The 19,741-nt window shown below is 39.0% G+C and overlaps 2 protein-coding genes across 3 annotated transcripts; both read left to right on the top strand.

Annotated features, from left to right (window-relative positions):
* Window positions 1-9,406, top strand: LOC134812296 (uncharacterized). 2 transcript variants are annotated; one of them, XM_063819677.1, is made up of 8 exons: window positions 1-85; window positions 435-527; window positions 665-764; window positions 1,738-1,895; window positions 7,374-7,566; window positions 7,704-7,742; window positions 8,401-8,599; window positions 8,751-9,406. In XM_063819677.1, the coding sequence occupies exons 1-8, from the start codon at window positions 5-7 to the stop codon at window positions 8,875-8,877; spliced, it is 990 nt and encodes a 329-aa protein (XP_063675747.1). In that variant the 5' UTR covers window positions 1-4; the 3' UTR covers window positions 8,878-9,406. The 2 variants fall into 2 exon arrangements, with proteins under 2 accessions (XP_063675747.1, XP_063675746.1); XM_063819676.1 differs by having other exon boundaries at window positions 7,704-7,859.
* A 2,426-nt stretch (window positions 9,407-11,832) lies between these two features.
* LOC134813495 (uncharacterized) lies at window positions 11,833-18,440 on the top strand. The gene is made up of 7 exons (XM_063821299.1): window positions 11,833-11,982; window positions 12,228-12,350; window positions 12,576-12,853; window positions 13,064-13,207; window positions 17,448-17,573; window positions 17,732-17,898; window positions 18,039-18,440. The coding sequence occupies exons 1-7, from the start codon at window positions 11,895-11,897 to the stop codon at window positions 18,103-18,105; spliced, it is 993 nt and encodes a 330-aa protein (XP_063677369.1). The 5' UTR covers window positions 11,833-11,894; the 3' UTR covers window positions 18,106-18,440.
* The last annotated feature ends 1,301 nt before the right edge of the window (window positions 18,441-19,741 follow it).

Here is a 19,741-nt window from a genome sequence, read left to right as displayed (position 1 = left end):
AGATATGCGAGTTATCGGACTTTTGTCACTTTTCTTTTCTTTGGTGGCATGTGATTTTATCCCTGAAGAAGCTGCACAAGTTGAGGTTAGTGCAAACTGGTTGTTTATCTATAACTATTGATTTTAAGAACTATCCAAGATTACTAATGTTTCAAATTTGAAATTAATCATCAATCTCATCATGTTCTCAATATTTCAAAGATTTTGAACTTAACAACTTTACAACTTTACAATTCTTCAGTGACTTGCGCTATACTTGATTACTTGATCTATAGCTAAAACGAATAGTTACATCATGTATATCTTAGACCAAATTCTAAATGTTTGGTATATGAGGTCATGAACACAAAAGTTTTGGTTTTGTGTTCATGACCTCATATGCCTAATACTTTTGAAGAACACAAATTGCTCTGCCTAACTTATCCCATTTTCAGGTGATCGACAGCAGTATCCATGGACAATACCAGGGTATCTACATCAAAGTAAACGGAATCCACAGAGATAACGGAGAAGAAGTGTACATGCAGGTACACTCAACTAGTTACAAATAGTTGTGAATAAGTTATCTATAAATCAATGTGATTCCCATGTGTCGTGATCATGTATAAAAAGAAATCATTATATTTATACTTCTTAGTTCTTATGCTGATTTTCTCCTGTACAGGTAAACCTAAATGTTGACATCCAAGAAGGCAACGTGATGGTTAACGGCCAGCGTCTACCATTCGCCGAGCTCACCACTATGGAGGTCACCGCTGAGATCAGTGAGTTGAAGAAGTTATTTGTCCAGTTCCGTTTTTAAACGGAACTGTTTAAAACTATTGAAAAACAGTTTTAAATTATGTCATCTACATTATTCCTCTGTGTAAACATTAAACAATTACCATAATTATCTTCTTTTTAAAGGCAACCTTTTATATGATAATCCTCCAATAATTGACTGTATCAATTATTACTGTTTGTTCTGCCTTTGCCAAAACAAACACAGTGAGATATTTCCACAATCCACATTAACATAAACAAATACGTTAGTATTGAGGAACGTTTGTGTCTGTAATGATGACATGCTAATTAAGTGATTAGTTTACACACAAACAGGTCCACACATTATACAATCTAAAAGTAATTATGAACGGTTCCTGTTTATCACTGTTTTCAACCATGCGCTAGGATTCACAACTTCACAACAGTGATCTTAGAGAGAGAGCAGCTTTAGCGGGTCTTTAACTGTTAAGAAAGTTCACTAATCAGTAATCACTTAATGCGTGACGCACTTGCGCTATAATACACACGTGTACTCACAGCTGTAATCTCATAATATGTGTTACGCAATACGCACCTGTCGTACAATAAAATCATCACTCTCTTGGCTCACTCCCCTATACATACTCTCTATTTATAAATATTAAATATATTACAACATCATATTATACATGTTTTATAGATTTACTCGTTATATTTATAACAAATACCCACTGCACCGGTAGAAAACGGATGTATAAAATTAGCTTTTATAATAAGGATTCGTGATAATTTGTACCAGCCGTGGCTTAACAGTGAATGCTGGGGCAAATTACTGTGTATTTATACATGCGTGATGCAGTAGACAACAAAATAATACACAACATCATATAAATATTCATACGATAATATATTCCATTGACGGTACGTGTTTTTAATCTACCCACTTATTTACTTTAGTTATTACTAATTACTCATGATCTCAACATTTGCCAGGCGAGATAAAAGACGGACTTACCGGAAACTTTGAAGGAGCAGCTGTTACCGTTAACTTCTTCCTCCACGAACAGTTCGAGTCAGAGCTTGATCAGGTTGCCCGCGCTTTCAGACTCGAGACTCAGATTATCGAGACTGACAAGTACGACGTTCACATGGTGAGTTTAATTAAATAAATAATTAAATAAATAATTAGGTTCAATCGTTTTAAAACTATGTTAACACTTCCTATTGATGATGTTCAGCGAGAGGGCTGTAAAGTATAAAGTAGTGCTGTAATTGGAATTTAAGTACAATCGTTTGATTGCATCCCTGGGGAATGTAGATCTGTAGAGTTGTCATTGGTTGAGCACATTCTACTGAACCAGGAAATGTCTGCTTTTATAATTCCACGTTTTGGATCTTTTAAGCGGATTAAGAGCGGTCAATGTGGTCACGTAATTCACCTTGTAAAGAAAGTGATCTAGTGATCTAGCTTGTAATATTGGGAATATTATTTTAGCCGCCGTACATCTTTTTAAAATAGTTTAATGACGATATGAAGAAACACCGCACTGCTCTAGTGACCACTGCTTAATGAAAAGTATTGTGAATTAATGCGCGTATTTAAATAATGCGACTAGTTGTACGAGGCACTATTGCAGACCAGGAAGGTAAAGCCTTTTAAAACTTAAGATCCTGCACAGATCTCATTAGCTTAAATATCTTCAGAAGTGTCAACTCTTTTAAAATTGTATTCTACAAAATGTTTATCAAACCTCTGAGATCTTGTCTTAGTAGGATCATTGAGAGACTATGCAATTTCTGAATCGCGAATGTATATTGCACGAATCAGTTCCAATTTTAATCTGTCAGACCTTTTGGAGCCCATTTATTATGAATGTCTTCCCCTAGCCACTGTATACTGTATAGTATATAGTATATACTTCAGCTTGAAAACTCTGTTTAGACTTAAGGAATAAAGTCAAAATAGTCGACCATCATCAAAATGAAATTGCCATGCTTTGTTAGGGCTTATATCATCGCGATACAGGTATTGATTTACCTCCCTGCGGTGAGCCACCGCTTCCCTCCATCGCCATGTTTGAAGCTCTCTCGTCAACTGTTAGAGGGAAGTAAGATATTTTATACTTTACAATTGTTATTATTCCTGTATAACAAATAGATTTTTTAATCGTGTAAATCGTGTACATACGTAGACAAAATATGAATTTTGCGGGCACGAATGCAATGGACAATGAACAACCAATTATCTCCGATTAAGATTTTTTTTTTTTTATCTAGACACTTATTTTACTTCGGTGTATTCCAACAGCCACAATGTTACACAAGTGCAACCAGCCAATTACAGGAAGCCGAAGGATCATTTTGGCCAGTGACGGTTAAGGTAGTGTGTACCATACTTTCTTCGTCCGAGACTTTGCTGCAATGTGCAGCTCCTCATTTAACCCTCACACCCGATTTCTCGAGTATTCGGCTGAGTAGACCGGGGGGCTGCATAGACCACTCATGATCCTTAGCTGAACGTCGACGACGCTCACCCCACGACCAGGCAGTCAGTGGGTTTCGAACTCGCAACCTAACGATTGTAAGACAGGCGTTCTAACCAACTGCGCTACCTGGCCGTTGAAATATGTATACTGCACATATTGTAAAATGATGAATGTGCTGTCCATCTTGCTTTAGAAGGACAGCACGACATTGTCAATATTGATTAAAATCTATATTTTCTGACTTGATATGTCTAGTGCGTTTGACACGATCAAACGCACTACGATTCTTGAACTCCTGAAACTGTGTGGCTGTACTGAGGATGAGCTGAGGATTGTCCGGTTGTTGTTGTCCAACACAAAGCTACGGGTGAAGGTAAATGGAGTTCTTTCAGCTGAGTTTTTAAGTCTCCTTGGAGCTTTCCAGGGTGACTGTCTATCCGGCTGTCTGTTCACCCTTGTCTTGGCTGGTGCTTTGAATGAACTTAGATGGACTATAACAATCAGTTTAGATAGGCCGATCCCCCCGATTACTATTGCTGGCCTTCCACTTGACACTGAATATGCTGATGATGTTGACTTCAATGATGAAGAGGAAGACAACTTGAGAGCTATTTTGCCCCAGGCAACAGCTATACTCGAGAAATGGAACCTCTTTGTCAATGAAGACAAAACGGAATTCACTCATGTTTATTTAGCTAGTACGGGTGAAGTCGACAGTGATGGAAAATTAGTGTCGGGGAATGAAGCATGGAGGAAAAGTATCACTCTAGGGTCCGTCTTGTGTAGCAAAGCTGATATTCAGCGTCGCATAAACCTGGGATATGCTGCCTTTAACAATTACAAGAAGGCCTGGAGTGATAAACTGCCCCTAAACAAACGTCTAATACTGTATAATGCTTTAGTCGTATCGGTTCTTATGTACAACTCATCCTGTTGGGCCGTCCCCAAAATATTCCTTGAAAAACTAGATGTTGTTCACCGCAGACATCTTTGCACTATTTTGAATATAAAGTACCCAGGAGTCATCTCCAACAAAAACTTGTATAAACGCTGCAATGCTGAACCATTGTCAGAAAAAGTGGCCCGTAGTCGGTGGAGAATGTTAGGACATGTTTTGCGGGGTCCTATTGACGGACCAGCGTTTTCTTCCCTCATTTTTGCCATCAATACACTGGACTTACCAGGGAGAAGAGGAAGACCCCAAAGCAATCTATTCTCGCTGATTGTGCATGATTTATGTAAAAGAAATCTTTATTTGAATAATATCTTTGACATGCATTATCTCCGTAATTTGAGTTATGACAAGAGATATTGGCGGAAATTGCAATGAAGTTTTTAATTTTTTGTTTTTGTTTTAGGGAAAGATTAGACTTGGGCGTTGTTTTTTAACTATCCCTTGTTTAGAACTTTGATTTAATAATTTTCTGACTTACCGCGAATAAGTACGGTTACGCTATTGTGTATTGGTATTATATTGACAACCAAAGATTGACCGGAATCCCGGCTTAGTCTCGGTCAAAATCGACCTATTTTGGAGTCCCTGTCAAAGGTTAGTGATTTGGTCGAGACCAAACCGGAATTTTTTAATCTTTGGAAAATCATTCAAAAAAAATGTAAATTTTTGTCTCAAAATCAGATTTAAATGATAAATACTGTATTAAATCGTCAATAAGATTTTATTTCATAAATATCGTGGATCAATTCACACATTTCTACATTACTCGTCACTTCCCTTGTGATCCGACTCCTCACTCAATTTAATGACATTTTCTCAATGAAAATCCCTCATTCGCCAGAGTTATCACCTTATCCCCTAGGATCTGTGGACCATGAGTGAATATTAACAAAATGTAGTTTAATGACAACCGCTATTGTTTCCAGATCAGTCGATCAGAGGAGACTTGAGGAATTGAGGGACAGCAGTCTTACACAAACACATATGCTCAAAACTGTTTCCACGTCAACTAATGGACAAACAATGATATAAAACATTCCTAAAATACTGGCAGTTGTTAACCTTAAAAACAATAGATTTGCCGGGAGTGTGCTAGGAATCAGGATCGGGACTTTTGAATTACACACATTTTATTTTCTATGCCCCACCTCTGGTTTATCCTGCTGGCAGAAAAGAGACTGACATAGTAAGATATGTGTTGTCCATTATAATGTACGGCGCAATGTCCGCTCTATCATGTTTATGTAAGGAGACAGAGTGTTTCACACATTATTTCTCGCTATTATAACACTATGTACACATTATCATTCTTCATTGTTTTGTGCTCCACCATTATACTCAAGCCAGAGCCTGTCTCACAGTTCAGTAGGTGTTACTTAGTGTTACTAACTCTAAGTAACAGTGTTACTAACACTCATACGCAACACTATGATTTTTCTAATTATACAAAGACATTTTTAGGATATATTCGCAGCTTAATATAACCAGAGAAGTCAGAATATGAATAATTTGTGTAACTAGGTGTTACTAGAGCTGCTCAACAAAACAATATCTCAGCTCTGACGTCACACTTTACACTCAACACACACACTTGATCACGAGGTAGCTCCAGTGATCACGTGGTAGCTCCAGTACAGCTACTCATACTACAGTTTTATTAGTTACAGGATATGTAGACACCTCCTCAGTTTATAGGAATTATGGAAATAATCTCGTGATCCGTGACTTGCTCGAAATTCTGAGAATTTCTTAGAAGTAATCGAGATTTTCACTAGTGAATGAATTAACAAATTTTTAGTGTCCTACGCAACGCTACGATTTTAATAATTATACGGGGAGAAATTTCTATAACATATTCGCAACTTAACCAGAAATATCAGAATATAAGTTTTAAATGTTAATTTAGAGCTTACACCATATTTGATACAAGAGAAACACCATTTTCGGACGTGAGGAGAGTTAGGACTCCTCCAACTACATTAAATCAATTCCTTCTGTAACGTCCTCAATAAATGTAATAGATTTGAAGTGTTGTAATTAGTTTAATAATACACCCAAAATTAAAAGATTATACTATGGAGATGATTAAACTCAGGTTCTGTAGAACGTACTCGTTTCTTACACTCACTTTCCCTGTTCATTGAGTTTTGCAAGATACCCGAGCAACACCAAGATAACCTGTTCCTGTGTAATCAAATAATGGAATCTAATTAGGAAGCTATTTCTGAGAACTATTTGTGGCAACTGTATGTTACCCACGTACCATCTACACCCAGCTCATATAAAAACGTGGAATGTAACTTAATGTAATAGAAAATAACTTAATAATAGAAAATAATTTAATCACTCTTGCCTTCCAACTATAGTCATGAAGTTTTGTAACTGTGTAAAACTACAATCTTAGATCTGAACTTTATATGTCGTAATCTAATACAATTCACGTGAATACCTGTGTACCATACCAACCATCAACTAAGATATATCTGATATCTGTTAAGCTCATATGACTGTCGTGAGTGTAAAGGTTAGATAATTACATAGTTTAACATGACAACATACAAGTGTGTGTGTGGGAGAGAACTGCGAGAGATATTAGCTGTAACTTCATACCGTGTCTGGAGGTTGTAAGCTGTGTTGGGTAGTTTTGTATTTACGTAGTACCTGGTAGTACAGGATTACTGAAATGGTGGGAAATACGTTTATTGGACGTGTCACATGACGTGTCACATGACGTGTCACATGAAGTGTCACATGAAGTGTCACGTGATGGTAATATGACGTGACTCTGATAACACGGAGAGGTATCGGTAGTTCCACTACCACAGTATCACTTACAGAGTTGCTGAATTTGCTGTTATTATTGTAAATTAGAGAGACACCACCTGAAAATACCAACTACCAGTCTAATCTTACTTATTGCCCCTATTAATTCGGTCGTTTTCTGACAAAGACCACTCAAAAATCAGAGGCACAGACTTGTGACAAATTTTGACATTTAAAGCTGTTCCAAAAGGTGGTTTCTGGGGGCCGGCGATTGGTTCTAATGGTTTCTGATGGTTTTCAGGGATAGTTGTTGACCCACAAAATAAATTAGGTTAAAGAATTCAGAATTTCAAAAATGGTCTTAACGCACATTTGTCAGAAAACGGCAGGATTATCCCTAACTCCTAACATGTCACCTCCCCCAGTTCAACGTAACAGAAGTAGTTATCGAACTAGACTCCAGCTCCCAAGAGATCAGACGAACAGTTACCCTCATTTCCGAGTCAGAGAGCAAGATCCAAGCTGCTCGAGAGTGCCCCATGTTCAAGTGTGCTCCTCTTCTGGGATGTGCTGCCCGCAAGAAGGACAGTGCCGGATGTCAGACTTGCGAGTGTGCCGGTTAGTTTGGTCCACTTTTCACTGTGTGCTCTGACCATTACAAAAAAATACCTTTTAATTTCAATTGAAAACTTGACCCTGAATATTTGCTCAATATCCAGACATTCCCTGTAAATCTCTAACACACACCCCCTCAGCTATGATGCAGTCTCCAATTCCCCGAGAACCAGTCCGAGGTGATGATAACCCCGAGTGTCTGCACTCTTGTGCGGGAGTGTGTGGTGACGACCCCTTCACTCATGTAGCCGACCCTGTGCAGGACCCACATGGCTGCTGGATCTGCCCATGCCTTGGTTGGTTGAAGTTTGAGGGGGGCGTCATCACCACTTTCGTCATCGTTACTCTTTAAAAGATAGGGAAAAACGAAATTTATTTTCCGTTTCCGCCATTGATGGCAAGAATATCGGAAAGTTAATCATGATTATTTCGGCATCGTCCGCAAAAATGGCGAGAAAAAATATATTTTAAGCCATTCTCGAAAGTCGATGGCAACAGGGCCATGCAATATGCATCGTGATGACGCCCTTTATATTTTGAATAGTTACATTTCTGCGAAAATCATCCAAACACTCAGAAAGGATATTTCTAAGAAAAGTTATTCTTATATTCTTAGATTTATAAACTTTGTGGGTGGTGGATTTCGGCCACACTTTAAGCTTTCCCAAATTTGGGATAATCTCGCTTCTTTTATTGTTCACTTTCTGTAAGAGTCCTCGTGCTGGTAAGGTGTGCTATAAATAAGAAATAAAACTGAAATAGCCCTCAAGAACTTCTTTGTAAAGAACTTTTTACCATACAAAAGTTCCTTTAATTAACTGTAACCCCCTTCTTTAGTTGTGGATACATTCGAGCCCTCCACCTACGAGCCCCACACCGCCATCAGCTGTGGGTTCGGAGACTACGCTGATAAGGTTGTCCACAAGTTCCAGGAACTTCCTTTCCCCCTGAGAATTGCCACCATCACCCTCCTGACCCTTATCGCTGCTATCCTCACCGCCACATGTTGTCTCACTGTTTGCTGCAGGAAATCAAAGTAAGATATTTTGTTCTGATTTATTTCTGTGTAGTCTCATTTGCTTATTTTTAGACAAAAAACGCGGAACTGAAAGGAAATATGGGTCAATACTCGTTCCGAAATCTATAAATATGACTATTGTAAATTTCTAACTGTTTGTGTGTTCCAGGAAGATGAACAAGACAAACAACTTGAAGGCTTTCGGAATCGGAAAACTGCAGATCTACGTACCAGATAACGAGAAGAAACAACCCCTGATCGACAATCTGGACGTCGTATCGGCTGATATCGCATAAACAATGTACAAAATACATTGCTTGTACAATTTAAATTGTACTTTGGGTGTTTAGTGTGTAATTTGTACATTTCGCACTTTTGGGTTCGCTTCAAAAAGCTTACTCTCCTGCCATTCCCGTGCTGTGTGCCCTCACGAGAAATTAGACTATGAATGTTAAACAGTTTCCACTGTTACTTTTTCAAAATATAGGAAATATGAACTTCATTCACAAGTGTTTATTCCCGCTTCGTGTTAATATGATAGTATTGTTTCTCTATTTTTAAAACTGACGTAGATGCCCCGCTTTTTTGGGTTCAATAGAATTTTAAGCGTTTCTGCAAAGAAATGAATTGTTGCATGCAATCAGAGATGAAAACACGACGACAATTTATTGCTATATTTTTGTACATTTCTTATATTTCTCTGGACGTAGTGTCTGCTTATTATCCACCAGCTGATGAAAAATTCTTTAAAAGTTAATAGTTTTTGAGTAAAATTATGTTATTATTTATCAGTTTTCTGTTGATCTCTTTCATTAAAATAGATAACATTGGTGTTCTTCATTTTCTTCTCTAACTTATTCTAAATTGATTCTAAATTTAGAATTTACGTATCTTCTGCCACTAGTTTTGATTCCTTTATTGTACGAAAAGTCCACTACCAGTCAGTGCTCATAGGTAAACAAAGAGGCGCGCGTTGCGCGCGCAATCAAGAGTTCGTGCGTTGAATTGAAATTAAATTCTTTTCGTGATCTATCAGCCCGCAGACCTCACGACGGCAGGAATAAATCAGGATAACCAATATAGTGTAATAGTGTAATTGTGTTTGATAATATGTTTTACAGTTAGCATATGTCGAACGGAATATTCACAAATGACGTCACCTCTTGTGGTGTGGAAGGAGATTCTAGAAAAGTGACGCCAACATGGTAAAATTTAATAACCCAATCGTTTTCTACCGATACGAATTTAAAAGATTTATAAAAATCGGGTTAGTGGTCAACGCTAGACTTTTTCTGTCGTACAGTATTACAATATTACATGGTGCTTCATTAAGCGTATAACCTATACTAATAATCTAAAGATGCGTGTTTGTCTGTTCGTTCGCGTGTAATTTCCGAACGGGCTTAGCCTTAATCAAGAAAATGGGAAGAGTTACGACTTACGGAGTTTGTTTTTCGGTATAGAGCCGCAAAAACTCTGACCAAGCCAAATGATTAAGGCTTTTTATATCGGCCGGTGGTAAGTGGTTTAATTGATCATTTTGTGACCCAAATGTGATACTAAAGTGTCTCACGTACTCTCGCTCTCTCTTCCCCCATAACAGATTTGCGATATAATTATGTAATTCGGCAGTGGACCTCAAGATTGTCTATTAAGTATTACTATAGGATATATGAGGGTCACTCAGAATTAAATTGCGGTGTGTTCGGACACTGGACAGAGCGAGTTCATACTTTCGGACCGTTTTTACTACGAAAATGTAATGTGTGTTTTCGAATATAATGCGGGTTTATTCTTTTACATTTCAACTGCGATAGTGAAGTCCCGGCCGTAGGCACGGGTTACACTAGTGGTAGTAGCTCCATATTACTGTACAATGATCTTACTGAATCAGAATGAGGATACAGTGAGATCACACCTGCTCTGGCTCAAATACAAGATTGTTCGTTAGAGCACCGAGCTGGCAACTGGCCAACAATAGACTATCAGCACTGCAGGTGCATCAAGAACATTTTGAATGGTCGTCACGACTTGTCCTTTGTTCTCGTGACAAATCATATAGCCTATAGGTAGTAGTAGTTGTACTGTAGTACATCTTAGGATCGAATCCAACGACTGATCCGCAACTTTTAGTATTACTAGACACCTAAAATAGTAACAGTACATTCGATAATGATGTACTGTCGGCAGCAAATTAGATTGTAATTATGTATACAACGAACGACTGTAAGCTTAATGTCGAACTTGTTGTTTTTTATTCGGTTATCAGTTAAAATTTCGGAACGTTTGATATCAGAAAGCTTTGAGGCTTTGGAAATTGTGGTTTGACTTTGAGCCATGTGCATTTAGCATTACCAGACTACTAGGCTGTGAATTTTTTGTAGAGAGAGTTGAATAAGGAACTGGAACTGCTAGGTGCGGTGCACGATCTACCCTTCAATCATACCATCTTGTGCAATGTGCATACAATATACACACGCAATATGCATCTTGATTCTTGATGTTTAAAATCACATTCAGTATTCACGGTACGCCAAAATACAACTGAACTACGCTGATCAATAATAAAGTTAGCTATAAGATTGAACTGATTCGTGGATTTGCTTTTGTCTTTGGTAAATTAGGTATACCGCAGTTATGAGCTTGTTAATATCCTAACAGTGCTAATTAGCCAGTTTGTGTAAGTTAGATCACACTCCGTATGATCGCTGTTGTTTGGTAGTGTATTTATACTCTTACAAGCCTAGTGCGTACAGTCACGCGCGTGGTTTATAGTATTATAAATGTACAATGTACATTATACTTAATACATTGAACGCCACAGCACAGAACATACTGTATTATCACCTCAAGTTTTCGATCTCTTTGTTGTTAGAATCGTTTTTAAGTTGGCATTGCTATTGGTAATATTAGGGGTCGTTCACATATTCAACATTACGTAATCAGCCTGAGGGGGAGGGGGGTTTCCAAATCACAAATGATTACGCTAGTGTAATTTTGACACAATAGCTATGTGTTTACAGAGGGGGAGAGGGGTTGAAAATTGTCCAAAAAGTGATTACGTAATATGTGAACGACCCCTAAGCCTAGCTTTAGCATGATCATTGATCAGGGTATATCATTTCCCTGCGAATGGCTAACAAGTATCCCATCGGTAAATCTTCCATTCAAGATTCGAATTACTACATATATGATACTAGTCCTTCCTCTCTTACATAGTTAACACAATATCTGAATATGACATCTCTGCTAGTACTTATGGAGATGATATAGACGAAGGTTGCTGTTGTGACAATGACGTAGTTCAGGGAGGATGGGAGATGAACCACCCCCATATGTTCCCAGTCCTAACAACAATAATAACCCTTCAGCTCCACCTGCATACTTTCAATCACTTCCAGGTATATATTAAACTTCTATTGACCTGACGCCACTTTACAGATCAGTTTACGTCTTCAGTCCATTAGGTAAACAGTCCGAAGCTGGGACCATTTAGCTTAAAGAAAGTTTATTACTGAAGCTACCCTTCTAGCTGAATACTCCATTATAACTGCTAAGTACCCCTGTTCAAATAACGTTTATAAAATTTTATTTGTAGTACCACTACCGGTCGAATAGTCTTTCCGCTCCATGTAATACTTTCCAGGGGATCAAAGTAAGGGAGTAGATTGGCGTTTAAACTCTGCAACAAACCCCAGCGGCAGCCACAGCGGTTATATTGATGGATACAGGCCAGGCCCCTCTGGGCCTTCTGCTCCCACGTTTTCAGGTACCTAATGAATGGTATCCAACTATAATGGGACCTTCTTACTTTCTGGAAAAGTTTCGAAAATACAGTGCTTGGCTACAGACTCAGTGGCTTATGGAAAAGAAATGCTAGTTATAATACGTAGTAAATTCTATAAATATTGAATAAATCTAAAGCTAAAATACAAATAGAATACAAACTAGGAATACCAAATCGATTTCAGTTATAACTGTCATGCTGTTACAGAAGTTGGGACAGACAGCAGCTCCAAAGGAATAGACTGGTCACTGAACCGCCGACCAGAACCCCCAGCGCGAGCTAAAACTCGACCCCACTATACAAATCATTCTGGCTCACGCCATCCTGTCTACCCTGGATTACAAGGACATGGTTCACAAGGACATGGTTCACAAGGAAATGGTTCACATGGACATGGTTCACAAGGACATGGTTCACAAGGACATGGTTCACAAGGACATGGTTCACATAGACATGGTTCACATGGACATCCCTCCGAAAAATTGGTGAGCAATTAAAAAATTTAAATTGAATTTTTTTAAAATAACAATTTCAACGTTGATATTTGAAATCGAAACGTTAAACTCTTATACCTCTGAATTATCATGAATCTAGAACCAATTCATACAATTATGCATCGACTGAACAGTTTAATTAATCTAAAACTTGAGTTTCTCTAGAATGCACATTTTTAAGAGCAGATCACACTTTGACAGGACACGGTGCGAGGTGTATATCCTGCTGTACTCAACACACCAGTACCACAGGACCTTTCTAATACCTTCACCCGGTGGAAACTGGAGTTTAGCAGGCATTACCCTGGAGCTAAACTGAGCAGAGACACTCCCTCTATACTAAGGGTAAGTACTAAGCAGAGACACTCCCTCTATACTGAAGGTAAGTAATAAGCAGAGACACTCCCTCTATACTGAAGGTAAGTACTAAGCAGAGACACTCCCTCTATACTGAAGGTAAGTACTAAGCAGAGACACTCCCTCTATACTGAAGGTAAGTACTAAGCAGAGACACTCCCTCTATACTGAAGGTAAGTACTAAGCAGAGACACTCCCTCTATACTGAAGGTAAGTACTAAGCAGAGACACTCCTTCTATACTGAAGGTAAGTACTAAGCAGAGACACTCCCTCTATACTGAAGGTAAGTACTAAGCAGAGACACTCCCTCTATACTGAAGGTAAGTAATAAGCAGAGACACTCCTTCTATACTGAAGGTAAGTACTAAGCAGAGACACTCCCTCTATACTGAAGATAAGTACTGAGCAGAGACACTCCCTCTATACTGAAGGTAAGTACTAAGCAGAGACACTCCTTCTATACTGAAGGTAAGTACTAAGCAGAGACACTCCTTCTATACTGAAGGTAAGTACTAAGCAGAGACACTCACTCTATACTGAAGGTAAGTACTAAGCAGAGACACTCCTTCTATACTGAAGGTAAGTACTAAGCAGAGACACTCCTTCTATACTGAAGGTAAGTACTAAGCAGAGACACTCCTTCTATACTGAAGGCAAGTACTAAGCAGAGACACTCCCTCTATACTGAAGGTAAGTAATAAGCAGAGACACTCCCTCTATACTGAAGGTAAGTACTAAGCAGAGACACTTCCTCTATACTAAAGATAAGTACTAAGCAGAGACACTCCTTCTATACTGAAGGTAAGTACTAAGCAGAGACACTCCCTCTATACTGAAGGTAAGTACTAAGCAGAGACACTCCTTCTATACTGAAGGTAAGTACTAAGCAGAGACACTCACTCTATACTGAAGGTAAGTACTAAGCAGAGACACTTCCTCTATACTAAAGATAAGTACTAAGCAGAGACACTCCCTCTATACTGAAGGTAAGTACTAAGCAGAGACACTCCCTCTATACTGAAAGTAAGTACTAAGCAGAGACACTCCCTCTATACTGAAGGTAAGTACTAAGCAGAGACACTCCCTCTATACTGAAGGTAAGTACTAAGCAGAGACACTCCCTCTATACTGAAGGTAAGTACTAAGCAGAGACACTCCCACTATACTGAAGGTAAGTACTAAGCAGAGACACTCCCTCTATACTGAAGGTAAGTACTAAGCAGAGACACTCCTTCTATACTGAAGGTAAGTACTAAGCAGAGACACTCCTTCTATAATACTGAAGGTAAGTACTAAGCAGATACACTCCCTCTATACTGAAGATAAGTACTAAGAAGAGACACTCCCACTATACTGAAGGTAAGTACTAAGCAGAGACACTCCCTCTATACTGAAGATAAGTACTAAGCAGAGACACTCCCTCTATACTGAAGGTAAGTACTAAGCAGAGACACTCCCTCTATACTGAAGGTAAGTACTAAGCAGAGACACTCCCTCTATACTGAAGGTAAGTACTAAGCAGAGACACTCCCTCTATACTGAAGGTAAGTACTAAGCAGAGACACTCCCTCTATACTGAAGGTAAGTACTAAGCAGAGACACTCCCTCTATACTGAAGGTAAGTACTAAGCAGAGACACTCCCTCTATACCAGGAACAAAAGGATTTCGCGGCATGTACGAAATCGCGAAATTTCCCATTCTCCGCGACAAATTTTATGTATAGTTTAATGTATAGCATGTTAAATTTCGCGGTACCGCGATTTTTGGCCAAAATAATCGCGAAATCCTTTTGTCCCTGCTCTATACTGAAGGTAAGTACTAAGCAGAGACACTCCCTCTATACTGAAGGTAAGTACTAAGCAGAGACACTCCCTCTATACTGAAGATAAGTAATAAGCAGAGACACTCCCTCTATACTGAAGGTAAGTACTAAGCAGAGACACTTCCTCTATACTGAAGGTAAGTACTAAGCAGAGACACTCCCTCTATACTGAAGGTAAGTACTAAGCAGAGACACTCCCTCTATACTGAAGGTAAGTACTAAGCAGAGACACTCCCTCTATACTGAAGGTAAGTACTAAGCAGAGACACTCCCTCTATACCAGGAACAAAAGGATTTCGCGGCATGTACGAAATCGCGAAATTTCCCATTCTCCGCGACAAATTTTATGTATAGTTTAATGTATAGCATGTTAAATTTCGCGGTACCGCGATTTTTGGCCAAAATAATCGCGAAATCCTTTTGTCCCTGCTCTATACTGAAGGTAAGTACTAAGCAGAGACACTCCCTCTATACTGAAGATAAGTACTAAGCAGAGACACTCCCTCTATACTGAAGATAAGTAATAAGCAGAGACACTCCCTCTATACTGAAGGTAAGTACTAAGCAGAGACACTCCCTCTATACTGAAGGTAAGTACTAAGCAGAGACACTCCCTCTATACTGAAGATAAGTAATAAGCAGAGACACTCCCTCTATACTGAAGGTAAGTACTAAGCAGAGACACTTCCTCTATACTGAAGGTAAGTACTAAGCAGAGACACTCCCTCTATACTGAAGGTAAGTACTAAGCAGAGACACTCCCTCTATACTGAAGGTAAGTACTAAGCAGAGACACTCCCTCTATACTGAAGGTAAGTACTAAGCAGAGACACTCCTTCTATACTGAAGGTAAGTACTAAGCAGAGACACTCCCTCTATACCAGGAACAAAAGGATTTCGCGGCATGTACGAAATCGCGAAATTTCCCATTCTCCGCGACAAATTTTATGTATAGTTTAATGTATAGCATGTTAAATTTCGCGGTACCGCGATTTTTGGCCAAAATAATCGCGAAATCCTTTTGTCCCTGCTCTATACTGAAGGTAAGTACTAAGCAGAGACACTCCCTCTATACTGAAGGTAAGTACTAAGCAGAGACACTTCCTCTATACTGAAGGTAAGTACTAAGCAGAGACACTCCCTCTATACTGAAGGTAGGTAATAAGCAGAGACACTCCCTCTATACTGAAGGTAAGTACTAAGCAGAGACACTCCCTCTATACTGAAGGTAAGTACTAAGCAGAGACACTCCTTCTATACTGAAGGTAAGTACTAAGCAGAGACACTCCCTCTATACTGAAGATAAGTAATAAGCAGAGACACTCCCTCTATACTGAAGGTAAGTACTAAGCAGAGACACTTCCTCTATACTGAAGGTAAGTACTAAGCAGAGACACTCCCTCTATACTGAAGATAAGTACTAAGCAGAGACACTCCCTCTATACTGAAGGTAAGTACTAAGCAGAGACACTCCCTCTATACTGAAGGTAAGTACTAAGCAGAGACACTTCCTCTATACTGAAGGTAAGTACTAAGCAGAGACACTCCCTCTATACTGAAGGTAAGTACTAAGCAGAGACACTCCCTCTATACTGAAGGTAAGTACTAAGCAGAGACACTCCTTCTACACTGAAGGTAAGTACTAAGCAGAGACACTTCCTCTATACTGAAGGTAAGTACTAAGCAGAGACACTCCCTCTATACTGAAGGTAAGTACTAAGCAGAGACACTCCCTCTATACTGAAGGTAAGTACTAAGCAGAGACACTTCCTCTATACTGAAGGTAAGTACTAAGCAGAGACACTCCCTCTATACTGAAGGTAAGTACTAAGCAGAGACACTCCCTCTATACTGAAGGTAAGTACTAAGCAGAGACACTCCTTCTACACTGAAGGTAAGTACTAAGCAGAGACACTCCCTCTATACTGAAGGTAAGTACTAAGCAGAGACACTCCCTCTATACTGAAGGTAAGTACTAAGCAGAGACACTCCCTCTATACTGAAGGTAAGTACTAAGCAGAGACACTCCCTCTATACTGAAGGTAAGTACTAAGCAGAGACACTCCCTCTATACTGAAGGTAAGTACTAAGCAGAGACACTCCCTCTATACTGAAGGTAAGTACTAAGCAGAGACACTCCCTCTATACTGAAGGTAAGTAATAAGCAGAGACACTCCCTCTATACTGAAGGTAAGTACTAAGCAGAGACACTCCCTCTATACTGAAGATAAGTACTAAGCAGAGACACTCCCTCTATACTGAAGGTAAGTACTAAGCAGAGACACTCCCTCTATACTAAAGGTAAGCAATAAGCATCTTATAGACACTCCAGCTCCCTCTATAGTCCTAATCCTACTTATGTTTAGTATATTATCGCCATTTAACAATCTTCTTCCTCTAAAAGGTGGAGATTCCTAAGAACAGAGCATTTCCAGTGGTAGGTCATGCTACGTGTCCGGACTGTTTCGACCATGGACCTCACCAAACTCAACATGTAAAGAAGAAAGACGGAATCCTGTCAACCAAAAAGGTTTATTCGTCATTAGAAACGATATCTGTCGTTAGTTGAATGTTGTTAGATCTGAAAAATGTTCAAAGACATCTCTTTCCTCTCACTTTAGTTAATTCCACTGCTTTTTGTTTAAAGAAAGTTGTTCAATCTTAAAGTTGAACTCGTCCACCCTGTAGTTACCGGCCCAGAAGTGTAGACGATGTTTCAAGCTGACGTACTTCATTCACACTGATGAAGTTGCGGAGGAACACTTACCACGGGATAAGCCACCTCCTTACACTAACCGCCCCTCTCAGATTGGGTTTAACAGACAGGGACTGGAGGACTACGGCCACGGATGGGGGTGAGATTATTTAATAGTTGAAAAAGCAATTATTTCTCTGTGATATTATGTTTCGAGGCTCGGATTTCTAAATTTCACATTTAACTTTTTGATAGACACATGATGTTAGCTCTTGGGTATTGACCCTATTAATCCCTCAGGAGCAGCGAGGATGGGCACGGCTGGAACCCTGGGGAGGGTGATGGACACGGGTGGGGTAGAACTTAGGTCCGGGTACTACCCAGACTTCAGAGAGAAAATCTGCACACTCCATTTCAATATTAATAATAATTTGGATTTAATGTGAAGATAAAATTTGCTAATTCGGTTTAACGTTAATGTAATGATCATTGAATAAATTAAGTTATGCTTTAAGTAAACTAGCAGGAACCCGTATAACCCTAAATGGTGTCAAGACTCAAGAGACTGAAATAATTATTACCTATTTAAATCGCGTTTTTGACACCACATGGGGGTCCAAATCTTGGGCTCTAAAATCCCTATTCCTTGGCCAATTTTTTATTTTTTCATGCTGATTTGAAAAGCATAAAAGCATTCGACCCAGTCAAAAAAGTTTCAGTTGTATATCTTTTAGTTTTACGGTTTTTGCGGAAAGTCGCATTAAAGTTGATGCCGTGGTGTCAGTAAAATCAAAAATTGCACGGATCCATATTAATATATATATGAATATCGTCTCGCTTCATATATACAATATTTATATAGTATATATATATAGGTCGTTCACATATTACGTAATCAGCCGAGGGGGGGGGGGGGGGGTTTCAAATGCTTACGGTTGATTACGGGGGGGGGGGGGGGGGGTTGTGGTCGTTGATTACGTAATCAAAATTTTAATTTAATGTAGTAGTTATTAATACTTGAATTTGTATAAACCATTTGAGATATTACAAAAATCTTCTCAAGTCTCAGACATCAATGAATAATGTGTATTTCTTGTATCTCTACATCAAAAATTTAACTCAAAAATGGGGGGGGGGGGGGGGGGTGTGTCTAATCTTGATTACGTAATATAGGAGGGGGTTGGGTCTTGATTACGGGGGGGGGGGGGGTCGGTCTTGATTATGGTTGATTACGGAGGGGGGGGGGGTAAAAATTGCCAAAATATTGATTACGCAATATGTGAACGACCCCTAGGCCTAAGATGTCATGTTTAGAAAGTTTTTAAGTCTTTTAATAATCCAACTTGGAGATTTCATAAAGAGGAATAACTTATCCATAACACAAAGATGGATCAAGCTCCCAGGTTAAGGGGGAGAATGAGAACACTGTTGATTAGTTTATTAATTAATTAGCTGAGATATAAATTATAATATAAAGGGAGAAGTTCACGACTTGCCACGCATAAATTCTCCGGAAATGAATCCCACATGAGAACGTCACGACAAGTACATCCATTCATAAGTGTGGAAACCTGTCACGTGTCGATATCACGTACGTGTCGATATGCAAAATGTGTTCTCACAACATGTTTGATTACGCGTACGTTCTGTCGACTTAACTATTAACGGTATGCTTTCATGATTTGATTAGAGTCCATTCCGTGTCTCGTGAGGACTGCGGAAATGGCACATCTCTATACTTTTTATACCTGCTTATCTGTTTTTACCAGATCTCAGACTCTTTTATTATTTTAGGCTTTTTCGAAAATGATAGTGATGCCAATACTTGGCAGCCAATTTGTAGTTGAATCTTAGTAAATGATCTCAGATTTTGAAAATGTTTCTTTTCTGCTGTCTAAGACTCCCATTCTCAGTCCCATTTTCAGTTTAGAACCGAAATTTTACAGTTTTGACTGAATTTCTCACACGAAACCAATCATTCACTCACAAGTCAAGCTTTAGAT

Source organism: Bolinopsis microptera, chromosome 3 (genome assembly GCF_026151205.1).
Source record: "Bolinopsis microptera isolate Bmic1 chromosome 3, MBARI_Bmic_1.0, whole genome shotgun sequence".
Taxonomy (NCBI): Eukaryota; Metazoa; Ctenophora; class Tentaculata; order Lobata; family Bolinopsidae; genus Bolinopsis; species Bolinopsis microptera.
Note: the sequence above shows the minus strand (reverse complement) of the source record. Positions and strands in the feature narration are given on the sequence as shown.

Bases quoted from the DNA above. Each gene is read 5' to 3' on its own strand.
- LOC134813495 (XM_063821299.1), top strand. From the start codon at position 11,895: ATGGGAGATGAACCACCCCCATATGTTCCCAGTCCTAACAACAATAAT. The intron at 12,351-12,575 runs GTACCTAATGAA...ATGCTGTTACAG, and splicing joins TTCTGCTCCCACGTTTTCAG to AAGTTGGGACAGACAGCAGC. The intron at 17,899-18,038 runs GTGAGATTATTT...TTAATCCCTCAG, and splicing joins GACTACGGCCACGGATGGGG to GAGCAGCGAGGATGGGCACG.
- LOC134812296 (XM_063819676.1), top strand. From the start codon at position 5: ATGCGAGTTATCGGACTTTTGTCACTTTTCTTTTCTTTGGTGGCATGT. The intron at 1,896-7,373 runs GTGAGTTTAATT...CACCTCCCCCAG, and splicing joins ACAAGTACGACGTTCACATG to TTCAACGTAACAGAAGTAGT. The intron at 7,860-8,400 runs GTTGGTTGAAGT...CCCCTTCTTTAG, and splicing joins CTGGATCTGCCCATGCCTTG to TTGTGGATACATTCGAGCCC.